The sequence below is a fragment of the Octopus sinensis genome, linkage group LG16, assembly GCF_006345805.1.
Source record: "Octopus sinensis linkage group LG16, ASM634580v1, whole genome shotgun sequence".
In the NCBI taxonomy this organism is placed as follows: Eukaryota; Metazoa; Mollusca; class Cephalopoda; order Octopoda; family Octopodidae; genus Octopus; species Octopus sinensis.
Genome location: NC_043012.1, coordinates 14,941,994 through 14,968,293, shown reverse-complemented (window position 1 = coordinate 14,968,293; position 26,300 = coordinate 14,941,994). Strand labels below are relative to the sequence as shown.

At 37.3% G+C, this 26,300-nt stretch overlaps 1 protein-coding gene across 5 annotated transcripts in view; it reads right to left on the bottom strand.

Moving 5' to 3' along the window:
• LOC115220397 (oxysterol-binding protein-related protein 11) overlaps positions 1-26,300 on the bottom strand; it is a 158,821-nt gene that overhangs the window by 41,084 nt on the left and 91,437 nt on the right. For all 5 annotated transcript variants that reach the window (XM_036509896.1, XM_036509895.1, XM_029790518.2 and 2 more), the window contains 6 exons: positions 22,450-22,555; positions 21,655-21,702; positions 20,120-20,201; positions 16,738-16,817; positions 11,621-11,781; positions 8,380-8,494 (listed from right to left, as the gene is read on the bottom strand). In XM_036509896.1, coding sequence (XP_036365789.1) covers positions 8,380-8,494; positions 11,621-11,781; positions 16,738-16,817; positions 20,120-20,201; positions 21,655-21,702; positions 22,450-22,555 — 592 coding nt within the window. The remainder of the gene's footprint in view (positions 1-8,379; positions 8,495-11,620; positions 11,782-16,737; positions 16,818-20,119; positions 20,202-21,654; positions 21,703-22,449; positions 22,556-26,300) is intronic.

Below are 26,300 nucleotides of genomic sequence, written 5' to 3'. Positions count from 1 at the left end.
AAATACCGCTAAGCATTTCGCCCGGCGTGCTAACGTTTCTGCCAGCTCACCGCCTCTTTCAGTTTCTGCTTATCAAATCCACTCATAAGGCTTTGGTTGGCATGGAGCTCATAGTAAAATACATTTCTCCAAGGTACCATGCAGTGGGACTGAACCTGAAACCCTGTGGTTGGGAAGCAAACTTCTTACAACACAGCCACATTGAATGCATTCTTTGGAAAACTTTTCAATGTCATTATTTCAAATTGATTCAAATTGAGACAATCTACATGATGATAAAGAAAAGGCAAGGGGCTGAAAACGAGAATAACGAGCGTAGGAAATTAGGGAACCAATCAGGACAGAAATAAATAAAAAGGAAGAATAAAAAAAAAAACAACAACAACATATATATTACAACTTTCACAGAATTTGAAATATCAGGTTGAGTAAAAAGCAAGCAACGTTTTGAACCATGAAGAATTCAGACAGGATGTTTGCAGAGTTAAAAAATTTTTTTAACATTTATTTTTGTAATTGTCTGATAATTCAGACATAGACTTGTCGAAATGCATCAATAAATTAACATTGATATTTTTTTCACCGTTGTTACACTCATCTGAAATGGAACTGTCAAAGCATGATATTCGAGCAATTTTGCTAATCAACTTCAAAGAAAGGACGTAAAGAAGCTGAAACTGCTCACGATATCAACAAAACATTTGGTGAGGAAATGACCAGTGAGTGGTCAGCTAGAAAATGGTTTAAATGATTTCGCAGTGGAGACCTGAGCCTTGAAGGTCATGAGCACAGTGGACGCCTATCTGTCATTGATGACAGTCAATTAAAGACCGTCATTGAGAAAGATCCACGTAAAACCACTCAAGAACTGGCGAAAGAACTTCAAGTTAGCCAGAAAACTGCCTGCAACCATTTGCATGTGATCGGAAAATCAAAAACGCTTGACAAATGGGTACCTCACGATTTGAATGGAAATCAGAAAATGCACAGATATGAAATTTGCTCGTCGCTTCTTCTCCGTAACCAGTCCAATCCATTTCTTGACTGTATTTTAACTTGCAATAAAAAGTGGATTCCGTACAATAATAAAAAAAAACATTCTTTGCAGTGGTTGGACCAAAATGAAGCACCGAAAACTTTGCCTAAACCCGAGCTCTTCAAAAAGAAGGTTATGGTGACTGTTTGGTGATGTACTACTGGACTCATCCACTGTAACTTCTTAAAACATGAAAAAACCATTACTGCAGAAACATACTGACACGAAATTGCCAAAACGAATAAAAAAACTGCTACTGCTCTGTCCCAGACTGGTCAACAGAAGAAGAGGGTCAATCATTCTTCATGACAATGCTCGACCACACGTTTCACTAATGACGCTCCAGAAGTTGAGGGAATTTGGCTACAAGGTTCTTCCCCACCTTGCTTATTCCCCGGATCTTTTTCCTACTGACTCCCCCTTTTTCAAGCAGCTTGAAGGTTTCCTGCGACAGAAGGAGTTCAAAACTCAAACCAACGCTGAAAAGTGCTTTCAAAGATTTCACCAACTCCAGAACTCCAGATCTTTATGGAACCAGAATAAATAAAGTTGTAACTCGTTGGCAAAAAATGTGTTGATTGTAATGGTAGTTGCTTTGATGAATAAAATTTCCACATTGTTGAAATATATTGTGATGAATTTCGTGTTTCAAAACGTTGTTTACTTTTTTTACTCAGCCTGATTATAAAGTTCTGTAAATGTTGATCTGAATGTGTCAAAACAGCTGTCAAAGGTAACAAAATTGAAACCAGGATGGAGACTTCAAAGTCTTAATGGTTCTGGCAGAACTGTTAACAGTCATGCAAAATACTTAATGGTGTTTCATCTGTCACTGTTCTGAGTTCAAAATCTGTTGAGGTCAATTTTGCCTTTCATCCTTTTGAGGTTGATAAAGTAAGTACAAATTGAGCACTGGGGGTTGATGTAATTGATTTTAACCCCACCCCTGAAAATTGCTGGCTTTGTGCCAAAATCTGAACGAATAAATAAAGAAAGGTGTAAGTAAAAGAGATGACAAGAATGAAAAGGTTCATTTAAGTTTGGGATTTTCTAGAACCAGAGTTATTAATCTCAAACCATAGACTTGTGCTGGGCCTTGGCTCATTCATATAATAATAATAATAATAATAATAATAATAATAATGAAATTATTGTATACAGTGCTCAGGTGCACCACAACTTGTCAAAATTATGTATAAAGCATATGCAGTAATGTAGAAATGTCTGGAAAGTGAACAGTGTATGAGTCAGATACATGCTTGCGTGTGTATGGAGTGGGGAAACTCAGGTGTAGTGTTGGCGAATCTCAGGAAGCATGGAAGTTTTGAAGGATGCATTGGGCTCTACAGAAAGAACATATTTAAAAATTTTATTTCTGTTTTATTTATTATTGCAGTCCGCATGGTGTTTTTGCATATGTAATAAATAAGTATATATTACATATAATATATATAAGTATATTTTTATATGTAATAATTAAATTAATTTTATATGTAATATGTATTTGTTTTGTAAGATTCTTGATGTGAAATCATGTGTTGAAACAGATATTGTTTTGCTTGGGGATGGTCATATTTTACCAATTAAACACACACACTATATATTCGGCTTTTCCTTTCAGCTTTAATATCATTTTAGTTTCTTTATCAAAGCTCTTTTATCACACATCCTGTGACCCCTTCAGTAACTCATTATTCCATGTGTCTCATCCCATTCTGCTAATTCAATTTTGTGGAATAAGCAGTACGGGAGGAAGGAGACATGTGGGATATAAATTCACTGAAGAGGTCACAAGATATATGACGAAAGAGCTTTGATAAAGAAACTAAAATAATGAAATTAACTTATATATTAAGCATTTATTATGATCTGTTATGCACCGTGATCTCTTGGTCTGTGGGAAAATAGTATTGCATGAAACTGGTCTGTAATGTAATAAAGGTTGGGGCATCACTGTTCTCAAACAGAAATGAGTTAGTGACAGAAAGAGGCCAGGGTTACATAGTTTAAAAGTGAAGTTGTCAAGTAAGAAGATACTTTGTAGAAAACGAAATTGCTTTAATGATGAATACAGCCATCAGTCAGGAGCGAATGATATCCAAAAGATTGTGGCATGTGTGTGAGTTCAAAGTGTAAGATTGTGGAAACTGAAAACTACAAGTGCAGGCAAGAAGGGAAGTCCTGCAGCATCAGGGATCGGTTTACATAACAACCACTTCAGGGGATGCAGCAGCTTTTCCTCCTCCTCCTCCTCATCATACTTTTTGCTAACAATAACTATAAAATGTAGTCGTTATGCAGTAGTGTCCTTGAAAAGGGTAGCTAATTAGTCAGAGTAAGTCAAAACTACATTTCTGACACTTGGTTAATTAGGATTTATATTACTGGGACAAGATCACAAGTTTTAAAAGAGGAGTGTAGTTGATTTAATGAACACCATACTTCATCAGGGTATTATATTTTCAGGGTTATAAGCAAAGAGTGTAATAAACATTAGCAGAGGATTGGTTAATGAGTTTGCTTTGAAACCACACAGTTCCAGATTAATTCTCAATGGGCTGCACTTTGGGCAACTGTCTTTTATTATGGTTGGACAATAGCTTGGTGAGTGGAAGTTTGGTAGATGGACAGTGTGTGGAAACAGTCTTGGTGACCTCACTACAAATGGTAGAACAAAAAAAAAAAAATACTCAGTAGATACTGGCTGGTTAGCATTAGGAAGAGCATCCAGCCATAGAAGACCTGCCAAAGCCAACACAGGAGCTTGGCACAGCCCTGCAGCTTGCTCAATCTTGTCAAGCTATCCAACCATGCCAGCATCAAAATCAGACATCAGATGATGATTATATATATCCACACACACTGATTCATATCAGCTTAGAATATAAACATCAGGAAAAGAAAACCGGAAAAATGGCTCTTTACAAAGTTCAAGATAGACACTTCTTTATCAGTTTCACCACAAAGCAATGAATCAGTGATTGATCTATTGGAAAGCTACAACTGATGAGGCCATTCTCCACAAATTTTACTACAAAATACGAATAATACCATAAGGCATATAACCTAACACTATAGATGTTTTCAACTTACTTACTCTTTTACCATCCATACAAACAATAACTTTTATTACATAGGGACAAGGCCAGACATACAAGCCTTAATTAATCTTTCAAACATAGGCACATAACTTGAAATTAAGAGGAGTTAGTCAACATCATCAACCCCAGTATTGTTTGGCAGTTTATTTTCCCAAACCTGAAAGGAAAAAGGCAAAATTGACCTTGGTGGGATCTGAACTCAAAACACACAGAGCCAGAACAAATACTGCAAAGTATTTTGTCCACAAGGTGGCGAGCTGGCAGAAACGTTAGCACGCCGGGCAAAATGCGTAGCCGTATTCCGTCTGTCGTTACGTTCTGAGTTCAAATTCCGCCATGGTCGACTTTGCCTTTCATCCTTTCGGGGTCGATAAATTAAGTACCAGTTATGCACTGGGGTCGATATAATCGACTTTATACCTCTGTCTGTCCTTGTTTGTCCTCTCTGTGTTTAGCCCCTTGTGGGTAGTAAAGAAATAGGTATTTTGTGCACTGCATTAATGAGTTTGTTTATCCACTCTCCTCCTTACTAGCCATAATAAACAGCAACACTTACAAGTTCAAAGAAGCTGCACTAATAAACTTAGCTACTGCGAAATGATGAAAACGTAGAATCATTCTCTTTATTCTTGTGTTACTACACTGCTTTCTCACAATACCTTTAAAACAGTTGTCATGCAGCAGTGTCGTTGAAAAGGTTAGCTAATTAGTCACAGTAGAACTAGTTAAAGACAACAAAAGACTGAAATAATGGAAAACTGGCACAAGGCCAGGAATATGTAGAGACAGTCAACTGAATTGATGCCAGGGCATGCAAACCTGAATGTCATTTTATTGACCCAAGGAAGATGAAAGGCAATGTCAGTTCCAGCAGTAGTTAAACACAAAGTGGTTAAATATTAAAAGATGTTCAGTGTGGTGAGTTAGTATTTCTGCCACTTCACTGCCTTCAGCTAAATTCATTGTAAACAAAGGCAACGAAAACAATTAAGTTACACCTTGTTTACAGGGCAGTCGTTTACTCAATGTTTCACTCCAATAATGAAGTAAATATTATGACATCTACTTCAACATGGCTGAGGGAAAAAAGGAGAGGAATACACCAAGCTTCTCACGGCATAAAAGGATGTTAGCAAACTTTCAAACTCCATCTTTAACAATAACATTCAGCTTTGTAAATCTACAACTAATAAACAACCAATGAAACAATATTTGTAAAATTCATTCTTCCTAATTTATTTTCAAATGATTTCTATGTAAAGAACTTTTAGATGTTGCTCTTTTGAACTTAGAAGGCTAAACTAATTACATGACGTGAAATTAATTTTAGTTTTCTGATTATAAATTTGAATATCTGCAAATGAATTATCATCATCATCATCATCATCCTTTAATGTCCGTTTTCCTATGCTGGCATGGGTTGGACAGTTTGACCAGAGCTGGCAAGCAGGGGAGCTGCAACAGGTTCCAGTCTGATTTTGTCTCGTTTCTATGGCTGAACACCCTTCCTAACACCAACCACCCTTACTAACGCCAACCACCTTACAGTGCGGGTTGGATGCTTTTGATGTGGCACCAGTTGAAATCACTTTTGACTGCTACCTAGGATGTGTGTGTGTGTGTCTGTGTGTAAGTGGCATCAGTACCAGCCCAAATATCTGGACCTAACTTTAGTTTTTAAAGGGTTGGCAACTAATCAAAGTTGAAGAATTTTCTATTATTGGGTGGGTGGGGAGTACCCCTTGTCATTTGTAAGCAGTTTTGGCAAATGTTTTATAAATGAAGTTGTCAGGAAAAATTATCAAAAATTGTGAAGCTTCATCATCGTCATTTAACATCTGTTTTCCACACTGGAATGGCATGGATGGTTTGACGGGATCTGGTGAGTTGCAAGGCTGCATTGAGCTCCAATGTCAGATTTAGCAAAATTTCTGTGATTGGATGCCCATCCTGACACCAACCACTCAAAGTTCCATTCCTCTTGGATACAGAAAGCAGCTTTCCATACCAGTCTGTTTTTGGTTGAGGGACGTCATGCAATGATCCTCTGTTGGGATATTCTTATACTATTTTATTTGTTTCACGCATTTGACTGCAGCCATGCTGGAGCACCACTTTGAAGGGTTTTAGTCAAACAAATTGACCCCAGGACTTATTTTTTTTAAAGCTTAGTACTTATTCTATCAGTGTCATTTGCCAAACCACTAAGTTACGGGGACATAAACACACCAACACCAGTTGTCAAGTGGTGATGGAATAACAAATAGAGACAGACACACAGATACATCTCTCTCTCTCTCTGGCATGTAAAAAGCACCCACTACACTCACGGAGTGGTTGGCGTTAGGAAGGGCATCTAGCTGTAGAAACACTGCCAGATCAGACTGGAGCAGCCTTCTGGCTTCCCAGACCCCAGTCGAACCGTCCAACCCATGCTAGCATGGAAAACGGACGTTAAACGATGATGATGATATATATATATGTGATGGGATTTTTTTCAGTTTCCATCTACCAAATCCACTTACAAGGTTTTGTTGGCCTGAGGCTATAGTAGAAGACACATGCCCAAGGTGTCGCGCAGTGGGGCTGAATCCAGAACCATGTGGTTGAGAAGCAAGCTTCTTACCACACAGCCACAGCTGTGCCCATATCAAGTTTATTGAGGCAATGTGATTTGCAGAAAATACCAATTCTATTTTTGTTATGGAGATAATAGTAATAATGGTACACCCCTACCACGTAACGAGCAGTATGTGCTAGTCATTATAAATACTGTCAGTCAGTGTCAGCGAGAGGAGAGAGTATGAAGTAGCTGGTCATAGATAGTTGCAGTCTTATTTGTCTAACCAACTATACTGCTGTACCGGAGTGGACATTATAACAGTCCAACAGAGGATTACAACAGTGACAATGAGGAATTAAACTCACAAGGAGTTACAAAACTTAAGCGGCTTCCTTTCTGTGTAAAAGTGGCTCCTTCCATATTTCAGCAAATAATGGATACAATGCTGGGTGACTGATCTTGCTATTGCCTATTTAGACGATATCCTAATAAAAAGTGAATCATATGAACAACATGTAGAACACATAAAAAGGGTATACCAGTCTAATCTTTTCGAAAAGATTAGAGAATATGGCTTCAAGTCAACAGAAGAAAAATGCGAGCTCTATTCAACAATACAATGAGTTTAAACTAGCATTAGAAACTGACTGAGCAAAATACAAAATAGGCCTCAACTTTTTTTAGTTTTCACCTAGCTCTGAAGTATAGTGCTAAAAAGGGGAGATGTAAAAATTATTACTATTAAAAGAAATAAAATTACACTCTCAAAGAAAAAAAAACTCAAAAGGGAAATGTTACAGGGGATAATAGTAATAATGGTACACCCCTCTCACCTGGTATGTGCTAGTCATTATAAATACTGTAAGTCAGTGTCAGTGAGAAGAGACAATACGAAGTAGATGGTCACAGATAGTCATGGTCTTACTTGTTTAACTATACAGCTATACTGGAGTGGGCATTATAACCGTGTGACAGAGGATGACAACAATTTTTTTGGTAGATATTTAACAGTGTTACTGGAATGACCATGAAAATTAATTTTGCAATTAAAGGGTTATGAACAGAGCTCTAAATGTAAGAGAAATTAACCTTAAATGTAAATATATGCACAGTTTTTGTAAAGTATTTTGTAAACCAGTGTTCACACACGACACTGGCACGATTGCTCTGTGGGTCTGATATGAGTGCTTTTACTTGGTACAATCGTCATCATCATTTAAACGTGCACTTTTCCATGCTCACATGGACTGGACAGAATTTGTTGAGGCAAATCTTTCTATGGCTGGGTGCCTGTCCTGTTGCCAACCTCCACCTGTTTCCAAGTAAAGTAATATTTCACCACAACCAGACATGATTTTACAGAAGATTGGAAAGTGACACTTGCATACAACTATCACAAAATGATGACAATCATTATAGGCACAAGGCTTGAAATTTTGGTAGGAAGGGAGAAGGAAGGGAATGCTCAACTGTTATTTTATCAATCCCAAAAGGATGAAAGGCAAAGTTGATCTCAGCAGCATTTGAACTCAACATGGAAGGACAGACAAAATGCTGCTAAGCATTTTGCCCAGCATGCTAAGGATTCTTCTAGCTCACTAATAATGATAATGATAATAATGACAAAAAATAGGACAACATTTCTTTTCAAAATAAATAAAAATAAAAAGATGACTGACTGTAATCTTTTCTCCTAAGTTGCTGGAATATTCCGCTGCTTGAAAAAGATACTCCTTAACATCTTTGAAAGGATCCACAGATGGTGATTGAGTAACTGGCACTTTGTATTGCGATCTGAAATGAAAGGAACCAATTTAGTTTGGTATAAATGACTACACTCTCAGAGTGGTTGGCGTTAGGAAGGGCATCCAGCTGTAGAAACTCTGCCAGATCAAGATTGGAGCCTGGTGCAGCCATCTGGTTCGCCAGCCCTCAGTCAAAATCGTCCAAAACAATGCTAGCATAGAAAGTGGCCGTTAAACGATGATGATGTCATATGGTGATATGTAGCAGTATTCTTACTCTACTATTGTTTTTGATATCTGAATCAATATTACATCTTTCCAGGCATATGGCAATATTTCAGTGCTCCAGCATGACCACAGCCCAACAACTAAAACTAGTAAAGGAAAAAAACTAGCTTTTCTTCATTTTCAATCCAAGTTCCAAAGCTGTCAAAGTAACTTGAGACATTTGTGCTGTTACTGAAAGAACTGAGGTGGTTTTCACTCTTCAAGAAGAAATTTGGCTTCGCAGACTCTCTGCATTTCAGCCAACTTAAGTTCAATGAAGATTAACTGAATGAGCTTATCCATGATATCTGAGCTAATCCACTAAGAGATTGGCCAAGTAGATAGGGTGCTCTCATGATATCATGGCCTGTCACCTTCACTTTATGGGTAAGGTCCAAAAACTTGATATATGGGTGCCATATGCTCTGAATGAAAGAAACAAACCCCAGCATTCTTCAATTGCTGCCAGTTTTCTCCTTCAACACTTTGCTATTCATGGACGTAAACAGAAACTTCTTTACTGCACCATAACTGGCAATGAAAAATGCTTTACACCAGAATGAAGCACAGGACAAAACAGCCGAGTCCTGGCAGGCAAAACCAGAGGCTGCGTCTACAAAAGACATTGATCTGTGCTTGATGGGATTGGGAAGGGCTAATCCACTAAGAAATAGCTGACAACCACCACCACAGCCAATGCAGAGGACATGTTGATGATCCAAGCCAAAATTTGAAGATCAATTTTACCCTTCTTCAGCTGACCATAGAATGACTCAAGCCATTTTTTGAAATTATTAATACACGGAATGAAATATTAACTCTTTGGAATTTAAACCATTCATTTTCAGCCTAATATTCTACCCTTTTATGTTTAAACAGACCAGATCTGACCTCTCACATCTATCCTACAAACTTATTCAAAATAAACAACCACATCATTGAAATCTTGAAGCTACAAGATAATACATGATTAATTTCAAAACAATGTGAATAAATATGCATTACATTTTGACAGAGTAATCTGAATGCTAAAGGTTTAAGTTAGACTGACATTCCTAAAATAAATAATATATTTTTGCAGATTAAGACACGGGGAAAACTTTCCCCGGTTAAATAGCAATTTCAGTAAGGTTCTTAATTAAAAAGTAAAAAAAAACATCTTTTTTTTTGAAAAAGAAAAAAAAAAACCCAGAATTTTCTTTAGTATGATCATAAATTTATATTCTATGAGAGGTCTTTTGTTGTTATCTCTAGACAAGGCCCTTAATTCTACTTGTTATAATTTACTTAAATAATAGACTTTTCTGCATGAAGTTACCTGAAAAATAACAAGAGAAGACCTGCTACACACAAAATGAGATTGCCTGTATACACTACAGATGCTGTGACAGCACCAGCCAGGACACAGAGGTTGTAAAGTTCCTCAAGATACTTGGAATCAACAGACACCCAGCATCCTTCACAAACACGCTACATGGACACAAGCCAAAAAAATATGGCAAGAGGAATCTCTCCAAGACCTGATTCCTGAGAATTACTCACTTTAATGAGAGGATCACCTCTGCCATCCATAAGGCCACTCACAAGTAAAGCTTCAACATCCTACCAGTCCACTTGGAACTGTCCAAATGTAGACAACTATCAACAAGGAGGTCACATGTGGAACAGCAGCCCTGCACACTAGTAAACTGTCCTATCCAAAACACAAACAAGTGTTACGTATATACGTAGTGTACCAGATACAGTGTTCCAAATGCAGTGACTATTACATCTGTAGTATGGTCAGACCATTCCACACATGACTGAAGGAACATCTGACTACAAATGCATCTTCCTTCCACAAACACTTAATCAAATGCAGCAACATCACGAGAGAGATAGATTGGACACAGAAAGGAATACAGGGAATCTCCATATCAAGGAATCCATACTGATTCACTGACTTAACCTGAAAATTTATAGTTGATTTGAGTTGGGCCTGTGGCACCTATAAATATATTACAAACTGACCCCTGCATCACTGCAACCACAACTAGCATCTTCACCTCTATGACAGTGATCAGCACTGTTGCCTATCAGCCCCTTATTTGTCACTACCACAGCTTCCATTGCAATGAGAAATGTTGCTGTTGACAGCTACAACCATGTCAATGCCTATTACAAGAACATACACCACCAATGCCATCACCAACTATGCCGATGTAGACAAAACCATCACTGACTGCTACCACAACATTTACTGTTATTACGACCACCAACTACTACCATGGCACTTGCCACCACCACCACTGCTGCCAACCTACAGCCACTGTCCCAGTGTGACCTCTATGGCATGGCACCACTGTCCTCAGTGTGACCTTTATGACACAGCACCATTAACACCATCATTTGGGAAGCTACTGCTACAAGCACCAAACTAAAACAAGGTCACTGCCCATCCACCTATTCAAGACGACAGGGTCTACATAGACACACATTTCTTTGACTGCATCCCTCTAAAGATAGACCTTTGCACCCGAAATACAAAGATTTTAAAAAGAATTTCCTGCATTGTCAGAAGCTTTCTTCATTTTTCATTTATTATTCTAGAAGGCATTCTCTCAATACTCCAGAAACATAAGTTATACACTGACCCCATGACCCCTTGAAAACGAGCAGAAGATTTAATGTGACAGTTGTGGTTTAGACAATCTTCAGATTTGGATTTTGCATGAATTAGAACGTTTTATAACGGAATGTCTTCTACCTCCAAAGCACCTAAACAGCCAAACGAATATCTAGTTACATTTACACTGACTGAGTTAAGTGAAACAATGTACCTTACTTACATAAACAGCACAAAGGTTTACTGCCCGTATAATAGAAATATAAAGCAGTAATGAAGCCCTTCATAAATATACATACTCACCTCATTGTCACAATGGTGGGTAAAGACTCCGTTGAATTGGCAAGTCGTCTGTTGTTAGCATTTAGATCACTTGGTGGCTTCCTTGATGAAGCAGAGCAATCGCTGTTTGAAGCCGACAAAACTCCTCCATCTGTGTGTCTTGTCTGAACCGGTGGAGGGTTCTGTGAAGAATGACAGCAAAGGCATCCACATAACATACATGAATAAGTAGATTGACACTGATCCAAGAACGCTGGCACTTATTTTAAGGGACAGAATTGTTTTACAGCACTGAACTGCGGGTGACAACAATGGCTTCCTTTGTAAATTTCCCAGCATTCATAGCTTAAGATAAACAAATTCAGAAATCTGATCGAGTAACATGCTTTACATCATTCCATACAGCGTTGATTATAAGCACTTTAAATAAAATATTATTAAGTCAATAATAATGCTAAGACAAATTATTCTACAAACTCACATCTAAACAGATTCATCAAAGCATAAACAATTCATTCATGTACTCACACACAGTGAAGCATTATTTGAGAAAAAGAGATTAACATAAGGATACTTTCAGTAGGATTAGTGTAATCTGAGATTAGTAAAAAACAAAAAAAAAAAAACAAAACTAAGTGCACTGATTTAAGCAATCAATCAAAAGAATGAAGAAAACTAAACTTCAGGACAATAATTCGAAAACTAATCAGAAGAATCAAAAAATATTACAAGTCAACCCTGCTCTAGTTTCTAGCATTCTTGATCAACTCAAAATGTTTACATTATTTACATTTGATGGATACACGTTTCAGCTAATATACCCTCCAGCCTTCATCAGGTGTCTTGGGGAATTTCCAAACCTGGGTTCTCATTCCCAAGGTATTTTTCGATATTGTAATTATTATTCAGGTCACTGCCTGGAATTGAACTCAGAATCTTGGGGTTAGTAGCCTGTGCTCTTAACCACTAGCCATATGCCTGAGGGCAATTATGGAGTGAATTTTAGGGCTTATAAATCTAATATTTTCCTATCCTTCTGGTTCCCATATGCCATTCATATCTACACTTGGTCTGCTTAGGAGGTTGTTGTGTCCTAGCATATGTGCTGCTTCTTTTAGTTTCTGTATTTTCCAGTGGTGTTCTCTGTCTATTATTTTAACTTCATCCCACAGGGGGAGGTGGTCTCCTTTTTTCCATACATGATCAGCTGTACCCGATTTATCAATATCTCCTTGTGTCACAGCTTTGCGATGTTCCTCTACCCTTATTTTGAGGGGGCGACATGTTTCGCCTCTGTATAACCTACCACAACTGCATTGGATGGAGTACACGCAGTCTTTGGTCATATTCTCTTCTATTAATGGTTTTACTCGAACGAGATATTTGCAAAGTGTTGTATTACTCTTGAATACTGTTCTGATGTCATATGGGCCACATATCTTTTGGATCTTTTCGGAGAGGCCTTTCACATAGGGTGGGCAGACTGGACAGTTTATCGGTTTCATCCTCACTTCTCTTCATAATTGGAGTGGAGAGTATGTTTTCGGGGATTGTTGTTGCTTAATAGATTGTTACTGAGCCTGATCACTTCTTCATGGTGAGTATTATGATCGCTACTTATATTCTTTGCTCAATGTTTTAGGCACTGAGCCATCCCTCTCTTTACACTGTATGGATGGTGGGAGTTGAAGTTGAGGTATTATCCAGTGAAGGTCAGTTTGCGGTATACAGATGTCCTGAACCCATACGTGGTGCTTGTTATTAGTGCGTCCAGGAATGCTTGCTGATTGTCTTTTTCCTTTTCCATTGTGAACTGCATGGATGGCTTTATTGAGTTCACACGATCTAACAGCACTTGGACATCTTCCTGGTGGGGCCAGAGTATAAAGGTGTCATCAACATATCACAGCCATAGGGTTGGTTTTAGTGGTGTTGATCCTAAAACCAAATTCTCAAAGTATTCCATGTATATATTGGCTATTATCGGTGATAATGGCGAACCCAAAGCTAAACCCTCTTCTTGTCGATATGTATCAGTGTCCATATTGAAGTAGGTAGTTTCTACACAGAAGGTCAACATTTCCATTAAGTTTCTTATTGGTATACATCTAATGTAAATAATGTACATTATCACTCATCCCTTAAATATAGAACTGTATTATCAAAATTATTAGCAGTAACAAAAGTACTTAGATGAACTGTATTGTATTTATAAATTGTTTATGGATTAACGGACTTTGGTAACTTGTTGACTTCCTGTCTAACCATGATTTACATTGATTGCCTTTCAAGACAAATCACCAACACACACAGGCACATATAAATATATACACTGATTATCAACTGACTGACTAATAGAACATTTATCTTCATAACAGAGTATATATATATATATATATATATATATATAATATATATATATATATATATATATATATATATATATATATGTATATATATATATATATAGATAGATAGATAGATAGAGAGAAAGAGAGAGAGAGAGAGAGTAATAAAAAAATGGAGAGGATCAATAGGTGGTTCATCAACTTTTAGACATATTTTGTCAACTTATTTATTTATTTACTAAAATGACAATTACAAGAGTTAATATATATACACCCCGCACTCATTTTTTACAAATTGACCCTTTAAACATTATGCTCTACATGTAAAGGAATTCAGCACTTTTGTTGACATTTTCTTTAAAAGAACATTTTTCTATTTACTACTTCAAGGTCAAGAAAAAAAAAAGAATTTGTCGATTAATCTCTTTATTATCAGATCAAAATTAACTGAATGTCACGGAAGATACATCTCATAGAAAGCAAAAAATGCTTCAATGTGAATATGAAGTTAAAGCAAATATCAACAGGGAAACTCAGGATGCCCTCCTGCACTAATGGATGGATATAAATGGAACCAATGCTGCTGCTGTTGGTTTGGTAGATGTAATCAGAATCTGCTCAAATGGACCTTCCCAACTGCATGGTTTGGGGTTCAGTCTCACAGCACAACACCTTGGACAGATGTCTTCTACTATAGCCTCAGACCAAACAAATCATTGTGAGTGGATTTGGTAGACAGAAACTGAAAGAAGCCTGTCGTGTGTATGTGTGTCCCCTCCATCACCACTTGACAACCACTGTAGGTTTGTTTACATCCCATAACTTAGTAGTTGGAAAAAGAGACAAACAGAATCAGTACCAGGCTTAAAAAAAAGGTACTGGGGTCAATTCATTTGACTAAAAGCTCTTCAAGGCAGTGCCCCAGCATGGCCACAGTCTAATGACTTTTTTGCTGTAACTTTGTCTTACCATTAGACAGGCTTGGTTAGTCCTGATGGAATAGTCTCTGGTGTGGCAGCAGTAGTCATTTGAACTCATTGAAAATACAAAACGAGTTACAGCAAATGTATCAGCTTGCTTGGTTAGTACTGCAATATGCTCTTAAGGAAGTTCTATAATTCTTGTCAACATTTTGTTTTAGCAAGGAGATGACTAGTGACCGAGACCTTTGGAAATACGCCGTGCGTGAGAAGACCCGGCAAGCCAAATGAAAACATAATCTCATGGCCTATACCAGGGGCATAACCAGCCCACACCATTCGAGCGTGATCGTTACCAACATCGCCTTACTGGCACCTGTGCTGGTGGCATGTGTAAAAAGATTCAAGTGAGGTCGTTGCCAGTACCGCCTGACTGGCCCCCGTGCCAGTGGGACGTAAAAAGCACCCACTACACTCTCGGAGTGGTTGGCGTTAGGAAGGGCATCCAGCTGTAGAAACTCTGCCAGATCAAGATTGGAGCCTGGTGCAGCCATCTGGTTCGCCAGCCCTCAGTCAAAATCGTCCAACCCATGCTAGCATCGAAAGCGGATGTTAAATGATGATGATGATGATTTATCTTTGAACACACAACAAGTGAGCAGTGTGAGAAAAGCCGTTTAGCAATATGACATTGGCTCTCTATGAACACACATGAATGTACAAATTTATAAAGCCTCCCCAGCTAGTACAAAGGAAAAGGTGAATGTAAAAACAAAATCAATTTACTGTACTTTTTTATAATAACAGTTATTGATTTGTTTTGTAACAAACTATATGTATACAGACCTGTATATAATTTGGGTTTAATGCAGTGTATGTGTGTGAAGATAGTAAATATTAGAATTCCTTTTACACAATGGTTGTAGGAGAATACTAGCCTGCTGAACACAAGCAGAATTTCAATCATCATTATTAAACTTCCTCCTGTAACCCTCAATATGACATCACTCAATTTGCTACTGTATAACTTGGCTCATTAATGTACTGCTTCAAATTTTCAGTTGAATGAATTTTTCACTGTAAACAAATATACGTGCCAAAATGATTCAGTCTAGATTTGTCAGATTCACCTCCTCCTCATAATATATATTATGATCAAATGGATGGTACATAATATTATGCAAGCTTGGCCTGCCAGGAATCCCACACCCTAAATCACAACCCTATTATGAAAAAAATAAAAGATGTTGGATAATGTGGCTTTGGGTTCGCTGGGCCTTACATAAAATTGATGGCCACAAATGGAATGCCATTGGTCAACAGGTTTCTGCAAGAGCTGACAAGGAATTAAATAACAAAAAGACACTAAACAAAAGATAACTTGAAGGGTCCCAGTTGAACAAATCAATTCCAGTACTTATTTTTTAAGATTGGTACTTAGTGTATTAGGTTCTTTTGCTAACTGCTAAGTTATAGGGACATAAACAAACTGACACCACTTGTCAGGCAGTGGAAGGAGAGACAAACTAATAAATGTGTGTGTATTTCAAAAATTTAATAAAAACACTAAAGACGGAAAATTTTACAAAAACAAACAGAAAATTCATGGCTAATTCCTCGTCAGTCAACATCCAAAAGATCATTATAATTTCACACTTTTAACGCTGATATATGTATACACACACATCTACCCAACTCACTTACAAGGCATTGGTCAGCCCAGGGATATAGTAGAAAACTCTTGCCTGAAGTGCAGTGGGACTGAACCTGAAATCACACAGTCATGCCCAAACCTATGGGTAGGTTTCTTAAACAATTTATACAGCAGACAACTTTGTTACAAGATGTATGATAGCGTCTTTCTACTTACCTGTGCCAAGTTTGCAGTGTGATATTCCGCTGTTGCTCGTAACTTATCGACCCAGTGTTGTCGTTCACGGGCATCAATAGCTTTTGATGGAGAGAGAGAGAGAGAAAAAAAGAAAATAAGGGTAAGTGAATGACGTACATCACCAAATACTTAAAACCAAACATATTCAAATAAAAGTCATTTCAGACAATACCAAAGCAATCAGAATAAAATAATCTTTTTGCGATTATAATTCTTTATCTTCATCTGTATTATAAGAGGCACCCTGGTGTGCAATGTGTTCTGGATAGAATCAAGGATTAATTCAATACTCTGTTGGAACAACAATTTCACTAGCAATTCTAATGCTGTTTGAGAATGCAGTGAACATGATAAAAATTCATTTCCTTTCACTTAAATTCTATTTATTCACATATAATATGCATTCATGAATAATGCGTAAAATCTAGTTTTGTGCAACGAGATACTGAGAGAAGAAAATTTCTTGTGGATTATGTGCACTGACTTTTTGGTGTGTCTTCGTTATTGCACCACATTTCAAAATTTCAAATTTAAACAAAGCAATGATTGCAGAAAAAAGGTCTCTGGTTATACATATATATATTATCATCATTATCATCGTTTAATGTCTGCTTTCCACGCTGTGGCATGGGTGGGATGGTTTGACAAGAGCCAGCCAAGTAGAAGCCTGCACCAGACTTCTGTGGCTGTTTTGGTAGGATTTTTACAGCTGGATTCCCTTCCTGACACCAACCACTCAGCAAAGTGGACTTGGTGCTTTTTACGTAGCACAGGCACAGGTGAGGTCAGTTTTGGCAAGGTTTTTATAGCTGGATGCCCTTCTAAATGCCAACCACTTTCCAGTGTGGATTGGATGCTTTTGAAGTGGCACCTGCACTGACAGGGTCACCATGTACCTTGCAAGACAAAAAAAAAGATCTTTTGAGAGGGGATTGTAGGAGGTGATCTTGCGTCAGATGATGTAAGACAGAGACAGAAACAGGTGTCTTGCCGTAGTGAAGGTACAAGATTACCTGGCTGGAGAGAGAGAGAGAAGTGGAGGGGATAAGGAATGAAGACAGAAATAGGTGCACTGTCACAAAGAAGATACATGGTTACCCAACCTGAGGGAAGTGCAGGAGACAGAGAGAGAGAGAGTGAGGGACAGCAGGAGAGGGGTTGTGGCCATGTGCCAGGGATCAGAATATAAATGGGATGGTTGAGCAAAGGTAGAGAGAGATGGTGGCAAGAGCCAGGGCATACGCTTGAGGTTCAAACGTCATAATATAAGCAGCAGGATATTGCGAAAGAAATGCGATTAGAGAGTTTGGAGGAGTGGGGTGAGTGGTGAAAACCTGGGTGTATATAGTTGGGGTGGAGAGCTACCAGATAGCAATGATAGAGAAACAGGATTGGAGAGTGAGAGGTAGGGATAGTGTATGAAGGAGGAAATGTGAGGAAGTGTTGTAGAAATGTAGATTTGGGATAGGTTATGTGAAAAGTTCTCTTGTTACATGTGGGTGGAACACACAGGTTGGAGGCTAGTGGAGAGCAATGATACAGTGAGACAAAGCATGTGACTAGAACACACAGGTTGGGGTCGAGTGGAGAGCAATGATATAGTGACTCAGGGCCAAGAGGATAGGATTGGGGAGTGAGAGGTAAGCATGGTGCATGAAGTGGAAATGTGAGGAAGTGATGTAGTTTGGTTTGTTGTGGTAGGGTGTGTGAGAAGTTTTCTTGTTAAGTGTGGGTGGGACACAGTGCTTCTAGAACTTTCACTGATGTGGGTGGGTCTTCTCAAGAACCTCATCAATGTAACCCAAGAAAGGCAGTGCTATAGAATGGCCATTATCCAACGCCTGAAGCTAGTGATAGAATAAAAGAATGTACAATAAAAATTGCTCTCCATTGCTATTAGGAAGGGCACAACAACACCGTTTCCATTTCAATCCTACTGCATGACACCCTGGCCAAGTGGCATTTATTATCTTGCCAAGCCAACAAATTCTCTGCAGCTGGATTTAACAGATGGAAACTACATTAAGCTTGTGTGTGTGTGTGTGTGCATGCATGTGTGTTGATATCTTATCTGTCACCTTCTGAGTGAGGCGGTGCCAATGATATTATTCCTTGTTGACATTATGACCAGTTGCTATGCACTTTTGAACACCCGTGGAATGTGAAACTTTCTTGCTTGAAAAACAGTTAGTAGCAGGAAATGCATCATTGTCATTACTTAACAGCTGCTTTTCCATGCTTGGATGGGTCAGAGAGAATTTGTTAAGGCAGATTTTCAATGGTTGGATGCCCCTCCTGCTGCCACCCCTCATCTGTTTTCAGCCAAGGTAATATTTTCCCATGAAAATGTTCATCATGGTCTAGAAACACAAACACACAAGTTTTTTTCCAGTTTCTCTCAACCAAATGCTGGGGTTATAGTAAAAGACACTAGTCAAAGGTTCAACAGTGAGACTGAACCCAAGACCATAGGATTCGGGAAGTAAATTTATTAACCAAAGTTATGCCTGTGTCTATAATATCCAGCCTCAAAATCAAATCCTATCCAAGCCAAGCTGGCATGAAAAGAACAGAAGACCAGTCCATTGCAGGGTAAACCCATTTCAGCTGAGAGGGATGCAGCAACGTGAAGTGAAGAGTTTTGCTCAATGACATAGCATATTGCTGGTCTGGGAATTGAAAAACACCAATGTTTATTTCTTTATTGCCCACAAGGGGCTAAACATAGAGGGGACAAACAAGGACAGACAAAGGGATTAAGTCGATTACATCGACCCCAGTACTTAACTTATTGACCCCAAAAGGATGAAAGGCAAAGTCGACCTCGGTGGAATTTGAACTCAGAACGTAACAGCAGGCGAAATACCAGAAAGCATTTCGCCTGGTCTGCTAACGTTTCTGCCATCTTGCCGCCTTCATGGTGTGTGAAAAAAACCAATGTGCCATATAAAAAGCATTGGTGTGGGTATTGGTGCCAGGTAAAAAGCACTGGTGCTGATGCCATGTAAAAAAAACACCCAGCACACACTGGGGAGTGGTTGGTATTAGGAATGGTTTCCAGCCGCAGAAACCAAGCCAAAACGGACCATGGTGTCTGGTGTGGCCCTGGCCTTGCTAGTTCTTGTCATGCCATCCAACCATACCAGCGTGGAAAGCAGACATTAAATGTTGATGATGATGATGATGATGAGCTTGAAAATTTGAATGCAACATTTTTAAGCATTATACTAGATGTCTTCGGGTTACAGAAATATACTAAAGACATACAAAAAAGTAGACATTTCATTTTGGTTTGCCAACCAAGTATGTCTAGAGCAAGAGGAGCCATCTATTAATGTAAAGAACCTTTGCATGTGCTCACCTTTTAGCCGATACAATTCACCATTTGCTGCATGTACAATGAAAGTTTGTGAATCTTCATCTGATGGGCTTATAACAGCTCCCTGGAAGAATTTTGAACAACAATATTAGATTATTATTTGAAAATATAATAATGTGTGGAAGGGAAAGACTCAGGAAGATGCGGGATAAGTTTTTTTTAAAATTTTTTCATATTAAAATAGATCAAGCAGAAAAAATGTCAATCAAAATATAATAAACTGTTGAAAATTAAAATGCTAAACTGTGAATGCCTTGTTGAATAAATTAATTACGTTGTAACAGGCATAATTGTGTGGTTAAAAAGTTTACTTTGCAACTATGTAATTCTTCCAAACTCACTATATGGCACCTTAGGCAAATAAATCTCTTTGAAGTCTCAGGTTGACCAATGCTTTGAGAGTGAAATTTGGTAGATGGAAACTGTACAGAGGTCTGTCATATATATATATCTTGTATAAAATCCATTCTGTCTGTCTGTGTGTGTGTGTGTCTTCTAGGATCTCGGGCATCCTCCATCCGATTGCGCTCAAATTTGATATGTAGATACCGACGGTATCAGGGCATGTATAAGTCTTGAAAAAATTACAAAAATCAATTCCAGGTGAGAATGCGATCGATAAAGCCGTGGGAACGTGCATTTGTAAAATCGTTTTTCTTGGAATAGCAAAAAAGTTTATCTTTATTTCTTCTTTTGCTGGTGTCTCAAATTTAGGTTAAATTAGTGTTTCTCAAAGGGGAGGCCTATGGGACGGCCGGACAAGTTGTTTTGAGAAAATTTGGTTTAAATGTTTGACAACTCAGCACCGTCCATTGAACGGGGAGCGTTTTGCTCGTTATCTATCTATCTATCTATATATATATATATATATATACGTAAGTGTATTACATCCTCTTTGTGTGCTTTGCACTGAAAGTGATTGGCTGACAGTGATGCTTATGTTTAGCAGTGGTTGATTCGACTTGCTAAGATGTGAAATAAAGTACTTTACTTTAAACAAAGCAAGGATTAGTATCAGGAAGGACATCTGGGCATAGAATACAGCCTTAAGAAGTTTCATCCAATCTATGCTGGCATGGAAAAAATGGACTTTAAAACAATGGCAACAATGATTGTAAATTAAGAAAAAAATTACAAATTTGGAATTTCCAGTTTCAAAATGATGAGAAGAAATAAACTCTGAATTAACAAGCAAGAGAAATTATTTTGCTTTTAAAGAAAAAGAGTAAATTATTTCCTAAAAATAATATTACTAAAAACTTATTGAAGCCATTAGCATTGAAACTGGCCATAGCCGGCCTAAATATTCTACTTGCTTTGTGTTCCAACTGACCAAATCAGACTTCTCACAACTATCCTGCAGTGTCAGTCTAAAAGTAAACAAACACATCCTCGAAATTTGAAAGGCTATGAGATGACGCATGATCAATTCAAAACAACTGAATGAATAAGCATTATGTGCGATGAAGTACTATGAATGCTAAAGGGTTAAGTAACAGTCAATATCATAAACTCACTGCAAGATGTAGGGCCCCTCTTGGTCTTTGTTTCTTGTGTTCCTCTTTCTGAAATTAAATAGATTTGAAAAATTGGTTATTCTTGAGAATTTACCTCTCAGAAAGCTTTTTGCTAAGAGTACGAGAATATGTAGTATGACTTAGCATTTCACTAAAAACAGATGCGGTCTAATCAAGGCACGCCAGTACACTGAGTTTTAATCTTTTTGACTTCATGTTGGACTGGAGACCAAATATATTACGGGTGCAATTCGCATGGAAAGTTCTAATGTAGCTGTGTTTCTCCTCTACTGCGAAACACCATTTTTCTGCCCTCAACACTACTGCCCGCTCAATTGAGGGTCTTGCCTTGAAAGTTACTTGGTAACCTCACTGTTGCCACATGAAAAGCACCCGGTGCACTCTCTAAAGTGGTTGGCATTAGGAAGGGCATCTAGCTGTAGAAACCAGCCTTGTCACACTCTGTGTCTCCCTGAGAACTATGTTAAGTGTCTGTGGAGTGCTGCTTGGCTAATTCCACGAACAGGCTGTTCCATAGACTGAATCAACTGGAACACTTGTCATCGTAATTGACAGAGCCAGGCAAATTCTATTCATCAGATAAACAAACATTTGTCAAAACTGATACAAACCATTCACACCTAATCAATAGATGCTAGTGTGAAAAAAAAAACAAACATTTAAATGATGACACTACATCTGTAAATATCTGGGCCAAAAATTCTTAAAAATATACAAAGTAAAAATTCTTATATTGTGGAAGAAAGGAGACAAAAATAGAAAAGAAAAACTCACCTCAAAATATTCCAGGTAACCAGACTCTGGATCGAGTGAAAACCATCGGAACTGCCATCCTTTCATCACATTAGTATATTTATTCAATTGACCTTCCATTGGTTGTCTAGAAAGGAGAGAGAGAAGAAAAAAGAAGGAATATTTAGTGATTTGCTGAAACTGATATACAGAAAAAAATTATCACAACATATTTGTATCATTTATTTTTGTTTTTTAATGGCTTACAAAGACAGAGAGGCTAATACAAGAATACAAGGAAGATATATAAACATTACCACATACATTTATTCAAACTTTCAGTCTTTAATAAGTTCCGGATGTGATTTTCACCATCCCTTAGCAATATTTACAAAAAAAATGCTTCAAGTAAACCATAAAAGAATAAAAAGACCTAGTTGCATTCATGTCCACAACTGCTTTATATAAAAGAAGAAAAATAACCCCAAAAGTATATAAACAACTTCAAAGTCATTTTCATGTCAGAATCACTCTCGGTGGAACTGGAACTTCTGACTAATACATTCCTTGCTGACATTTCTACCAATAATACACTGGCATTAAATCAGTTATTTCTTTCAATTTCATATACATAAATCGTTACCAGCATCACCTTACTGGCACTCGAGCCCTGTTCTAGTAGGGTATTAAGAGCACCATCCAAGTGTGATCGTTACCAGAGCGGCTATCTGGCCTCCATGCCAGTGGCACGTAAAAGACGCCATTCGAGCATGATCGTTACCAGCATCGTCTTACTGGCACATGTGCTGGTGGCATGTGTAAAGGATTCGAGCGAGGTCGTTGCCAGTACCGCCTGACTGGCACGTAAAAGCACCCACTACACTCTCAGAGTGGTTGGTGTTAGGAAGGGCATCCAGCTGTAGAAACTCTGCCAGATCAAGATTGGAGCCTGGTGCAGCCATCTGGCTTGCCAGCCCTCAGTCATTCATCCAACCCATGCTAGCATGGAAAGTGGACGTTAAACGATGATGATGAAATCCAGATGCATTTCATCCTCAGTAACATCCATAACAAATGTTGTCTCTGGACGAATACTGAGTAAATTGCCTTTCAACAATGTATATACGTTAAGATATAAAGATGGCTATAAACTAAAACTTCCCTCTGTATCAATGCTTCACACACACAAAAGTATTTTTCATTTGTTTAATATAAAGAAACCAAAGATGAACCATTTATGATAAAGAGACATCAAAGGTGGCTGAGAGAAGCAGAGTTTTGACCTAATTTCAAATCGTAACCAAGGTGCAGGTGTGTGATAAGAGATTTTGCTTCCTAACCACATGGTTCCTGGTTCTGATCTACTGTGTGGCACCTTGGGCAAATGTCTTCTACTATAACACAGGGCTGACCAAAGGTTTGTGAGAGGATTTCAGAGATGGAAAGTGAAAGGAAACTATTCTGTTTGTTTGTGTGTGCGATTGGATGTCTTTGTGCCTGTCCCTACCACCATTGCCACTTGACAACTGGTGTTGTTTTGTTTATGTCCCTACAAAAGAGACCAACAGAATAAGTACCAGATTTAAAACTAATAAGTACTGGGGTCAATTTCTTCAATTAAAGTCCTTGAATGTGGTGCACCAGCATGGCCACAATACAGTGACATAAACAAAAAAAAAAAAGACTAAAAAAAAAAGTCTTTAATTTTCTCAATGTCAATAAAAGACAGTGATATTTCTAGGTTTGATTTGTTTTACGGTTCACACTCTTCGTAAAATGGTTTTGGTGTTCAGAGAAAGGAGATAATAAAAATCACAAATAAAATGAAACTGCATTCAAATGCTTTGCTTAAAAAAAAAAGATAATAGGCTGACCCTAAAATAACTGAAGAAAACATAAAATATTAAACTGCATCCTTTGCTTTCAGATAAGCCATTTAAAGTAACAACAAAATATTCATTTTAATTGATTACAGTGCATATCACAAAATGTTGGTTTTACAAGAGAATCATTGACTTTGTAACTTAATACTTTCATAGGTCAAAAAGAGAAAGTCTTCTCAGAACAGTTTTATCCCTGATGTCCATATTCTAAAAGACAGAATAGTAACAATAAAAAACAATCAATATGATTGTTCCACTGAAACCAATTTCAAAGACAACTATGGCATCTTTCCAAACTACTCCATCTGTTCGGGCAGCAGCTATTTTACTTCATAAGCCAATAACAAACGAGAGAGAAAAAAAATTACTTCGCTCGTTATTAATAATTTACTTAATAAAACAAAAACAAGAAGTATAAAAAACAAAACTGATTTTTACACATAAAAAAAAAAGCTTCTTTGAGACTAAATTCCTTTATAACAAGAGAAACAACAAATTAAATGTTTATCTAACCTCAATTGTCCATAAAATATTGAGGGAAAAACAGCTATTTTATCATGTTGGCATAGATTAAATGGTCTATTTAATCTATAACCAATATCACAGTTTCAACTATCTTAGGTTACTATGACCACATTTCCTGGCATTATTTACAATACAAACAGTAAACTGCCCTCTCACGGTTATCTGATAGTGTATGTCATGTTTGCTTGTACAAAACTGCTGTAATGTGCATGTCTGCTAATATATATATATATATATATATATATATATATATATATATATATATGAAATTCGAAATGAAAAATTTTAAAGTAATTTTGATATGATAAATATAGTATAAAAATATTCACAAAAATGTTTATAAATAATCTCAAAGTAAAACTTTGTAATCACTTATTTTTAATGAAAACGATTGAATTAATAGCAATATAGAGATAGCGAGAGTATTGTAAGGAAAGTAAGACAAAGACTGAAAGGAGAAAGACATTAAAAAAAAATTGCTGAGGATAAGAATGAGAGAGAAAAATGTTATAAGGACAGAGAAATAGAAAGACTAACAGAAATAGAAGCTGTAAACAATGAAAATGTGGAAAGAGAGAGAGAGAATGTTGCAAGGAAATAGAAGAAAAGGGATACTACTGTGAGACAGTAAAAAAAAAAAAAGAAAACCTATGTAAGAGTGAATAAGAATTAGTTTCCTGGTTAGCACACAGTTGAAATTTTCAGTAATAAAAGAAGCATAAAACCACATTTTGATAAAAATATATATTAATATTGGAATTTATATGAATTCTCTAGACAGTGCAGAGTTTAATAACTAGTTTCTTTTAATAAAAGTTGCATGCTCATAACTAATATTAAGCAGCTTTATTATAGTATAGATGCCACTAGCCAATTGTATTTCTAGTACTACTAAGTTCATAATCCTTAATTTCATCATATGTTTACAAAACAAGACAACTTTTGCATCACTTCATTGCTATGTGTAAAGTGATTAACTGTCTTATAACAATATGTTCCATGAAGATAAACTAAAATTACATCAGTAAAAGCTAGCTATTTGCTAAGGAAGTAATGTAATCCTAAGTAATCATTAAATATTGCTTTCCAATCAAGCATGCATGCTCATGCATGTGCGTGCACACACACACACACACAACTTATCTGCTTGTCAGACTATCTAACACCGATTCTTTCATCTTTGGCCTTAATGTCTATCTTACTTGAACTTTGCTGTGGTAAGTCTTTGTTTTATCTTTTCCAATATACATTTCCCTCTTAAGATCTTCTTCTAAACAGTCTACAGAAACCTATCAGCACGGTTCTCATCTGCTCAATGCCACTAAAATTTAAACATTCAATATTCAATCTTAGCAGCTTATCTAACAGATTGTTTTGTCTATACTTTTTTACTCTTTTACTTGTTTCAGTCATTTGACTGTGGCCATGCTGGAGCACCACCTTTAGTCGACTAAATCGACCCCAGGACTTATTCTTTGTAAGCCT